Raw genomic sequence first — 11677 nt, 5'->3', positions numbered from 1 at the left:
TGAAATTAACATTTTAAATGACATAAACTTTCCCTCCCACACACTCACACCCCATCTGAAAGGCCTCGATTTGAGCCCTTTGTTTACTTCCGTAACACTTGGATAGCGCAGGCCAGAACATCTCTTAGCGGTTGACCAGAGACGGCCAGCTAACCAATCAGAGCAGACTGGCCCTTGGTTTGAGACAGAGGGGGGAAAAAGATGCTACAGCACAGGCAGTATGAGAAAAATAAAGCACTTATTAAACATTAAAACATGTCACAGTAGTAATATGAACCTGCAAATGAGCATAACGGGACCCCTTTAATAGGTGATATTTGTCTGTCTTGTCTTATCTGGGAACTGATAAATGTCCATATAACCTCTCGATGACAAGCGCGTACCTCTGATTTGACAAATATTTGCTGTACGTTCTATCTCCAGATTTCTCCATGTTGTCATCAGGATTAAAACAATCAGAAGAGAAGAACATTTACTGGGAAAATCTACAAGAAACTAAAATAACGTCACAAGGCAGACAGTGAGTCATATTTATGAATAGGGGTGGACAACCAGCAGGAGTGACACAATTCTACTGGTGTGGTCCAGACAAAAGCCCTCAATTATCCTTCTGTTACATGAAACATGACCACATGATGTCTGATTCATTATCATTCCACTTTGGTAAGACACTCCCTCAAATGTAACAGCCGTAGACATTAATCAATCTTACACAACCAGCCTTTGTATAGATGGAACTTTTTGGAATATACATGTTGTACAATGTCCATATTTATGAGAATTTGGCTTGGATGTGTTTGTATTGGAAGGAACGGTTGACACCTTCAGCTAAGTCAGCTAAGAGGCAATGCTAAAGGTGCGACAACATATACAGTACACCCATTTTACAGAACATTGTTGGTCCTACTAAGAGTCAGTACATTGTTTTTAATATTCAAAGAAAATGTTGTCATTAATCCCAGATGTTTTTTTCTCGACTCTCAATATTGAAGTAATTACGGAAGCATTCCACTGGGAGGAAAATCAGAGCAAACGAGAGTTGTCATTTCCCTAATGAAAGAGCCTGTTATTATTTCTTCATAACTTAACGTCTGGCTGACAATATGGGCTTTATGACACTTTCAATTTCCATTTCAATCACACTGGTGGAGGAGGCCTGATAACACAAGGCTCTCATTGATGCACACACTCCATCGCGCACACACAATCAGACTTACAGATCAGGTGGTGTTTCAGCACTTTGGTTCCGAGCCCAGCGGATACCTGACCTGAGGTTTTAACACGCACGTGCACACAAAAAAGCACAAACACACCCTACATGCATACACACAGAGCACTTTCACCGCCAGCCAACACACAGGCAACCTCTCCACTTTTACATGATCATTTTTGGCACGACTTCAATGAGAGGCAGGTGAGAAGTGCACCGGCGAAACTGAAACCTCATGCTCAGCCTGTTGACACAGAGAGAGAGAGTGAAAGGAAGGCAGAGTGGCTCTTTGGATTGTATTGACCCCTCCGAGCGAGGAGAACCAAGCAGAGTTCCAGGGGAGCAGTTTGACTGACAGCCGCGTTTGTAAAAAGGCTTACATGCAGGCCTAGCAGGGTTGTGATTTTTTTTCTGAGACACAAATGTCTTTCATCTGACATGAAGATTTATTTATTCCTGGCAGTTTTTGGCCTCCTCCCAGGCTTGTTATGCTGTTAAAACGCCTCTCATTGAGTGATAGGTTACTGGGGTCACCAAAAGAACGGATCAGATTTTGTTTCCTACATGAGGGCTGACATTTCAGCCAGATTCTCATGCTTGCCGCCATGTTGGATACCATACTATACTGATTTGAATGTACTGCACCATCAGAATAAGTGACTTTATTATTATAACATTCATCAGGAAAGTGTTTTTCTCTTTTGTACAACCTCTGGGGTCATGATTTAGTTTAATTGTTCAGCCTCGCATGTTTTTGTTTCTCCTTTTTACCTTCTGTCCTCCGAGACACACAGAAAGCTTACTTAATGATTGTAAATCTAGATTATTATTATTTTTCTGCTAATGAGCAGACCTAACATGAAAATATAGCCAAAAGTATTGTCTGTGACACACAGACAAGTGGAAAGGGTAATTTAAACACTTACTGCTGCTCCTGACTTGGTGCATTGATCACTCTAACAATAGCAGGTCAGTCTCAAGCCACTGTGAATACCTCATCGTTGAAGTCACTCGTGTTTTGCCTGTTGAATGCTTTTATTAAGCGGCAAAAGCTAAATCTGTTTGCTTTGTAACAACATTGACTAATAAAAACTTTTTTTCCAGTGAAAGTCGCTGAAGACAGCCAATTTGGATTACTGCAAGTATATAGATAGTGCATAACTTTCATAAGTGGGACTTACTGTAGAGAAATCACTTGACATAATTTGGCTATGGACAGTGATCTGACATATCTTAAATGAGAATCTTCAAAAATGCTTCTTTTAACAAAAGCTTTTTTTTATTATCAAGAACAATCCTCAGGGCAGCTTTAATTCACATCTTTAACAGGTTACTCTCTTTCTCTTTCAGACACACACAGACAGAACCCAACAAAAGAGAGCAGAAAAACCACCGGACCAGAGGGACGAATGTCTGAGTGATCGCCACGCTGTTTGAGCCACAGTGAGTCACACGGGGCGCCGTGACCACTAAATCAAAGAGCTGTTTGAACAGCTGCATTCCTTCACACTCCTTCATCCTTTCCCTTTCTCTTCTTCTCTCATCCTCTCTATCTATCTCTCATTTTGGCTTTATCACACTGCCCGTCCCTAGTGATATTCTGGTGTGATGAAGATCAAGCTTCATCGGGAAAAAAAAGAGTGCAAAAGTGAATTTAGTCATGTTCTTACTGTGGACAGGTGTCTATAGAGGTGAAGCATAGAGATGAGACAGGAGAAACTCAGCGATGCTTCACAGCAGCTCCTGCAGCTGATTTATAGGCTCATGACAGCCCTGAGTGAGTCATTAATGAAGCTTCCATTTCTGTTCACACATACAGCCCCCTCCCCCAGAGTCACATACTGTCGGGCCATTCGTTTTCAGTGACAGGCATGATAATTGTGTTTGTATGGACAAAACCAGCTCTGAAACATTTACTTTGCGTGAATTCTTATGTTTCAAAGATGTGTTGGTTTGTTGAATTTGACTAGGGGGTAGGAAGTGATGGCTGCTCAATTTGATTGTACTGTGTATTGCTTACTATTTATAATACAGTGCAGAGATGAAATGATCACGCTAAACAGATTATAAATGCATGATGAGGACATTTAGCCCTTGATTTGGCTCACTTCTAATTACTGTAATAATACACGCAGATCAAAGTCAGAACCAATATCCGAACAGACGACTTTTACATATTTATTTTATAAATGGTGCAAAACTTGTTTAGTTTTAAGCACGTTTAAGCCTCTGGCAGTGACGGATATCTCATACATCAAGCATGCCATCATGAAACCCAATGATCTGTACACAGACACACCGCACATCAGAGAGAAAGAGAGAGAGCCTTTTCAGAACAAACTGGAAGTCGAGGGTGGAGTTGGAATGATAATAGTAGGAAGGATAATTATTATTTTTCTTTACCTAACACTGGCTGTGAGCAATAAACCACTCAGGATAAACTTTTGACCTCAACTGGAGAGGCTTTCTGGAAAAGAAACAGCATAGATTTCAACTGCTTTTAGTTTCAGTAAATCATGCAAGACTATATGCATGTCATAGTGTGTAAAAAGGGACTGAGAAACACCGTTGTTTTGATGTTCACGGCTTCCTTGAATCTCATGAGACTAGGGAAATGTTGCAACACGCACAGAACGTTTTTTTTATATTGTTTGGGCATTTCTCATCTTTCCTTCACAGGACATCATTTTGGAACTGAATGAAATATAATATAATTGGTTTTAAATGGGGAATTTAACTTTTGTTAAACCTTTGAATCCCACTGTCTTCATAGGATCAAAAATCAATATGTATCCAAGCAGATCCAACTAAGAATTAACACACTACGCAAATATTTACACACTTCATTGAATTATCACTGATTCCTTAAAGACCTATGCTAACACTTTTAATAAGGATTAATGTAGTTATTGAAACCTATAACTGATCATTTGGCCATGCTCTCTGGTCTATCATCTATTTAGAATCACCTCAAACATATTCTCTGACATTACTCTTTTCACCTTTCTTGATACTTGTTGGCCGACATATTTACTGACACTGCTAATGTGGACCAATATGAAAAAGGGCGGGGAAAAACATTGATTATATTTGAATGACTTTGTGTTAAAAAGATAAATCTGAGTGACCACACGTTTTCCTCTAACTAAGGTCCACTCACGAACCTCAGCTCATGGTCTTACATGACTCAGACTCAGTCTCCCACAGAGTATTCAGAGCACACAAATAACTGCAGATGAAAAAGAAATTATTGGCAAACCAAAAGACTTTAAAAAACGTTACACGATATTACCACAGTACAACGACTTAAACTGCCAAGTTCTTGAAAACATTTCCCAAGATTAAATGCTACAGTAGTTGAAGATGAAATTGTCTTTCTTATTGGTCATTCCCCCACACTTTTGTATTTATTATCATTACGATGTGGAATTTCCTTGTAGACCAATCAATGACACTTGAGAAAGATGTTTCCTAATAAAGAGGGGGGGGACATGAGGTTGGGAGTAGGGGGAGGAGGGTTGTAATGAAACACATGAGCTGGGGGCAGACCTTTGGATCCTCTATACGTGGCGGTATGTGTGTCTGCCCACAGAGCCGCCAGGACACCCTGGATTCCAGTAAATGCTTTTAACCATGAACACCATTTTTGCTTTGATGCTGTGACTAAAGGCTCACTCACACAAACCACTTCCATCACAACTTACCGTGCAGTCGTGCCTTTTCTGGTGTAGATGTCGTTTGGAGTTAATGTCATGTTTGTTTTTGAAATCGGAAACCATATATGTTTACGAGAACCCGGGGAAGTGAATGTGTTGTGAATATGAAAAACAGCAATCATGTGGTTTGTATCCCCCGTCTAAAAGTAGAAGGTCCGGTGTATTACGCTGAGTTATCTTGAAGGTCTGTTTGCTTGTGTTGGGAAGTCACAGATTACAATGCATTGGGTTACTGTAAGTGGTATAAAAACAGCATTTAGATCAGTGGTGGAGTCAAATGATCTTTTCAAAGGTCACATCTCCTTTTTGTTTGGGAAAGAGTCTGCTAGTGATGCTGGTAAATTGACATTGGAAATCCACATCAGCATTTTAAAATCGCCCCAATAGATTTGACGCCACGCTTCATGTGGAAACAGGAAGTTTAAGTAAATCCTCTATTTTGAGATTACAGAAATCAAGATGTGTCTGTTTAACACATTCCATACAGGGAAGCTCGGTTGAGAAAGATACCAAACCGTTTGTCGGCAGGAAGCTTCCTGATGAAAGACATTATTCATGAGACATCAGACAGTCTAGTTAGAGCTATGCAACCATTTGATCTTGCTTCCAGTCCAAGTTAGGATAAGCTAACCTGTAGCTGACTGTATATGGGATGGTTTGGACATTAACAACTTGGAACTGAAGCCATTATCCATGCCTTCAAAGCCACTAGACTCCTATTACAAAAACAATAACTTCAATTTGCAGGCCGGGGAAGTTGCAGTTCTCCCTGATTAGCTAGTTTTCTATGATATTTAAGGGTGAGTTAAGATTCAAAGTCCCACAATAACAAAAACAGTACAGGAAGACAATTCCCAATTCCCATTTACAGTTTTTGTTAAAGATATCTAGTGGCTTAGACAGCGCTAACAGTAAAGGGTAGATTCTAAATATAGCGTACACATAAACTGATATTGGTTTCTTATCTTGGTCCTTTTTCTGCCGTCAGTGTCAGCAAAGGTATATTATTTTGCTTTCTTGTGGTAACTACTGCCAGCTTCTAGAAACTGGCCTTGTGCTTACTGCAAATAACTATAGGTATTAATCTGAATACAGAGAACTATCTCATAAAACCCAACTTTAAAAAATCTAACGATTCCTCTGAGCAGCTAAGACTAGTAATAGGCTACTTAAGAATAACAACACATGTCGACATAACATGAACAATAAAAGTATTAAGAATAATTATAAACATGTGACTTACAAAAATTGCACCTTTTCATGCCTTCATTTCCCTATAGCAGTCTCACTTGGCTTGGCATCACTTGAATAATCTTGAACCCTTCACCAAAGCAAGCATACAGACAGTCTGCAACGTCCAAGCACAGTGAGACACACAGCACATGGACACACACACACACATGCAAAAAGAATTGCAGATACTAGTGCCAGGTCTTTTCAATCAGAGTTTAATGGGGTGTAAAAGGAGTAGACTTTGGTCGATATGACTGACCATCGGTAAATGGACTGAGTCATATGAACTCTTACTGGAAGGCTTACATAGCTTTCTGTGCGCTTCTCTTCTTTTCTCATGTGTAAAATGAATGAATGCATCTGTGCAGCACTCTGCTTACTGACAGTCATCTCTTCTGTTGCCCATTTTCAGGATTATAAAACCTTCAGGAAAATGTAAACTTAGAGTGCTTACTGTAAACTATAGATATGGGAGCACTTGCATACAGACATGTTTCCTGGGCTTAATCAATCAAAGATCAGGGTTGTTTTACGAACTATGAGAAAAAAAAGGGTAGATATTTGTCAGAATGTCATCGTTTTACAATTCCTAAAAGACGGACATGGTGGGTCACCTGACAGGATCAAATACATCCCAATCTTTATAAAATGAAAAATATGTAGCCATTTCCATATTTTGAAATCCGTTTGAAGATCTCTCTAAAGAGGCAGAATCAGATGTTTGCTTAGTAGCCCTCAGAAGACCGCAGCACTGTTTGATCTTCACAAACAGCGCTGCTTTAAAGTGGAAATGTACAGATGTGCTGTAGTATCAGTATTGACAGGGGTCACTGAAGTCCATAACAGGCTTCAAACAGACCTCCCTTTTATGGTGTAATAGAAAGGGATTCAAATGCTTGAGTGAATTGCGGATCACTCTTAATTTTGCTCTTTTTTTTTTTACAGGTTTCATTATAGACCATATGAACAGCCCAGAAAATGTAGAATTCAGTCAAAAATAAAATGTAGACAAATAAGGAAATGCATAATAAAACATCAAAAATGCGGACTTTTTGCTTCAGCTGTTTGAAATAAAATCGGATGATAAGGTCATTGTTTACTTATATCCCCCCTTTTATGTGTTAGAAGCTATAAGAGGCATTTTGCTCTGCTGTTGGACATTGTGATGCGCTGCTTATTGGCTTGCTGATCCCAGACTTCATCCTGATCCCTTGTTTTGTTTTTTTTGTTGTGAAGAGCTGAAATATGCGGTCTCAGTTTACAGGTCTTACCTCAGTCACAAGTAATGCTTCACAGAGAGAGGATGAGGTATTTTGGAGTATTTATATAGAATAACCTCTGTGGGCTAAGAGGGGAGATAATGAAAATAAAGAACAGGTGTGTTCACACACACACACACACACACACACACACCTCTCAACCTTTTTGGACAGTAAAGAGGAAACAGCTGCAGGTGTTCTTTTTACCTTTCTACAGATGTACAACAAAGACGAACACGCACACACACACACACACACACACACACACACACACACACACACACACACACACACACACACACACACAGCTCTCACACTATGTTTGCCCCTTTATTGTTATTTAGCTACAGCTTGGATAAATTACCTTGTGCCAGAAGTAATTTTGAGAAGTCTGTGTTTTAGTTCCTTGTTCAGTCCACCTGATTAGACAAAATCACTGTTCCTCCATCTGTTGTCTGATTTCTACACATTTCCCCTGAACTATCTATCAAAAGGAAAAGCCTTGCATGTGCAGTAGTATGCTTTAATTTGAAATCTGGACACCAATATTTGTATTAGTTTTAAAGATACAGACTCTGGCAGTTAGATCGTCTGGAAAGAGAAGCAAGAGTAGAACTATACTTCCCCCCCTTTGTGTGTTTTGTCTTTGTTCTCTCCATGCTCACAATCATCTTTATGCCTCCTCTTTTATCCTAAGTGTTCAAAGTGCCACTTAATGACATGGCTGAACCCGGTGCAATGTAGACAAAGTGCAGAGTAGTTACGGCTTTAAAGTTGGACATATCAGAGAAGTAAAGCACAGCTGGGTAAAATAATGGTTGTCCGCTAGGGGGAGCTCTGACGGGCCCAATTAAAGTCATGGGTCCCAAGCCTACACCTGAACATAACATATGCATGCTCCTGTGTTGTAATACATAGTCCAACGTATATTTATTCCTCGTTTATATTTTCTGTCTAATGTTAAAGAGTAAATTGTGTCCTCCACTTATCATAGGTCTAATACTGAATACTTTAATAGCCCTGAGATCGTCTATAAATGCATATTTCTGTCTTGCCACTCACCCCGGCCTCATCGTGATTTTTTCCAGCGTGTTTATTTGTCTGCAGAATGAAGCCCTGAGTCGGTCTTTACGTCAACAAAACGTGTTGTATTTACTCAGACGTCTGACAACACTAACAGCTGCCCCGGTGTGAACCAGGAGTTTGACGGTGCGGAACGTAGAACCAGAGCGCATAGATCTGCCTCATGCTACAAACCAGCTGCAAAGTTTACGTGAGAAGCCTACAATCTGAAATGTTATTGTATATGTTAAAAATAACCCTCATCAAAAAGTGTTCAGCAAGCTTTCTGATACAATATCATCCACGAAATTAAGTTATTTACATATATTTCGGACTGGTTTTACAAGATTAGTTTCTTTCTTTCAGAATTGAGTTTTAATTCCTTATTTTGTCCTGTAGCCTACTGGTTTCCGGCTATGAATTTAAAACACAACACGTGACAATAAAATACGTTTTAGAACATACTAACAGCATCATACATCATTAGAATTATACTTGTTGATGTTTTATATACATGTATTTAGTCTTTTAATGGCAAGAAACACATTTTCCATATAAATCAACAGTGCATTTTTAATGATTTTCCCTGACGGCCGCCTATATGCTTCCTTACAAATGTACGGGGATTTTGTTAACCTATGCAAGAGTGGCCTTGTCCCGCAAGAAGTCTGCTGAGCTCCATTAAAGGTGGAGTTCTGTGGCCTCTAAGTCTGTGCTGTGATGTAACGCAGAGTAAAGCGCTGTTATTGTGGGTTTTCTCATGTTAATGCCTCCAGTTTGTCAGGCATTAACACTAATCTATCCCCGGGATCTCCACTGGCACCCCTGATTGCCCGTAGGCCTAGGCAGCTCATTGGCTGACAAAAGAGACCAGTCTGAAACTCTAGATAAAATACTGAGAGTTAAAACTAGGGATACAAATAAGGCAATAAGTGAGTATATTGATACAATATACCTGTGTATTTGAGTTATTGTGCTAATAAAGGTCTGCACACCTTGTTTATTGATATGAATCAAGTCAATGCAGGAGACTTTACGTGTCTCAGGCGGGGTGATGTTTAATCAGATTACTTGTGTGTGTGTGTGTGTGTGTGTGTGTGTGTGTGTGTGTGTGTGTGTGTGTGTGTGTGTGTGTGTGTGTGTGTGCGTGTGCGTGTGTGTGTGTGTAAGGGGGAGAGAGAGAGAGGACGACAAAGATGGAGCGAGGGGTATATGCAGTCAACAGGGGGTAGGTAAAGTGGAGTCGCCCGACAGAGATGCTCACACACGCGTAAGAGAGGGGGAGAGAGGACTTGGCAGACAGACAGAGCAGTGTGCAGAGAAGTTAGGGGGTTTTAAAGTGCAACCCGACGGTGCAGTTTGCCCATTCACACCATGCAGGCTCATCTTCATCAACTAAAACAACTTTAAATCTATATTTTGGTTTCAGGTGACACGTGCGTGGACCTGTTGGCTGGACCACTTTTGGATAAACTTGCGCAAACTTTGCAAAACACAGGAGGAAGTGAAAGAGAATGAGGCGTGGAGAGCGCAGTGTTACCGGCAGTGAGAGAGGGTGACCCTGCGTAAACTCCAAATGACCACCTCTCTATTGCTCTCTCTCCAACACACGTGAAACAGCAGCAGCAGCAACAGCAGCGCTTCCATGTCCAGGGCTCAGGCCAGCATGACTCTGTCCGGCGGTCTGTCGGATACTTGTCAGCTCGTTTTACTCGACCGCATGGAGCCGGAGCTGTGGATGTAGAAGGAGAGAATAGTTGCTGCAACACGTTGTGAAGCGAACACAAGCCACCGTGCACGCTTTGGAGAGAGCTACGATGCGGGGCACTCTGGGCGCATTCATTCAGTCCTGTGTGATACTGCTTGTCCGGGCAGACCACTGGAGGTTGAAGGACTCCGCCAACTGCGAGCTGAACAAGAAAGTAAGTGATTTATGATTTAAGCGAAAATACAATACATGAGTAATTGCAATGTTTAGATGTTGCTAAAGTAGCTTTAATGCACTTTATTTTCTTGACCTCTCAGAAAATGCCACGCTATATTTTATTCCACAGTGTAAGGTGTCAGTTAAGGAGCCATAAAGTTCAACTTTCTTTTTTTGTTTGACATCATTTTTAATCATTACACCAGGGACCAAATATTTGGTGCAACAAGACATCGCTAATTTGCACATCTTGTGGTTTACTTAGAATTTGTGAACCCTGTTACCTCTTTGTTTTGGACAAATCAGTCTTGTCTATTTATTTTTAAACTGTAACTAGTTGTCTTCTAATATTGGTTTAGCTACTTCTTATACCGTACTACTTCAAATCCTTATTTAAAGTCGTATTTCATAAATGTGTCCCAAAAGTGTCTGCAAATTAAAAGTTTTGAACTAACCAAGAACTAAAGAATCTCAAATAGATATCAAAATGATTAGTAATTGATTATATGTTTATCTATCCAGCAGTCATTTTGTGTATTGACTTTTAGTAACAGGCAGTTTGTTACACAATGTAGATGTGTGTATTTAGGAAAATGTCAGCCATTTGAGACCTACTTTGTCCTTCTGCATTGTGTTTAACAACTGGCTGAGAACCTCCCATTATTGATTACCTTTCAGTCTCAGTCAGTGGTGTCCTTTAAACTCACCCAGAGCATTTCAGGTCAGATCCGTTAGAAACAGGAAGGTAGAACATACTGGCCTAACAGTCTGACAATCACTGACATGTGTATTGTTATTTTGGCACTTGGGTCCTAAGTGGCCTGTTAATAAGTCATTATCAGTCTGTTAGCAGTCCTAATAAACAGCCTCTCGCAGACAAAGTGGTAACTTTGCTGGTTGGTGTGAGACAGGCCCAGTGTTTGTTCATGTAAAATAAACCGCATAAAAAAACTTTAATTGAGAATATGTTTTCTCTTTTCTGTCTGTTTCTTGATTTATCTCTCTTCACATGCCCATCAATGGGTTCTGACTTACAAATAGTTAGGGCTAAAATGTAAAAACATTTAGCAAAACCAAATTGGTTAACAAACCACGGCAAATTCATTGGTTCCAGCTTCTTAAATCTGAGGATTTCCTGCTTTTAGAGTTGTACACCACTGCAGATGGAACTTCTATGGGTCTACAACTGTTGGTTTACATCTACAAAACCATAATCAGAAAATAGTCAATAGATTTTTCAATTGTGAGAATTCTTTGTTGCTTCTTCTCTTTC

General features: G+C 40.1%; 1 protein-coding gene across 1 annotated transcript in view; it reads left to right on the top strand.

The window, feature by feature from the left end:
* Window positions 1–9744: 9744 nt before the first annotated feature.
* trabd2a (TraB domain containing 2A) overlaps window positions 9745–11677 on the top strand; it is a 51913-nt gene continuing 49980 nt past the window's right edge. The window contains exon 1 of the mRNA XM_063888870.1: window positions 9745–10402. Within this exon, the coding sequence (XP_063744940.1) occupies window positions 10298–10402 (105 nt within the window). The 5' untranslated portion in view covers window positions 9745–10297. The remainder of the gene's footprint in view (window positions 10403–11677) is intronic.

The sequence above is a fragment of the Eleginops maclovinus genome, chromosome 8 (genome assembly GCF_036324505.1).
Source record: "Eleginops maclovinus isolate JMC-PN-2008 ecotype Puerto Natales chromosome 8, JC_Emac_rtc_rv5, whole genome shotgun sequence".
Taxonomy (NCBI): Eukaryota; Metazoa; Chordata; class Actinopteri; order Perciformes; family Eleginopidae; genus Eleginops; species Eleginops maclovinus.
Note: the sequence above shows the minus strand (reverse complement) of the source record. Positions and strands in the feature narration are given on the sequence as shown.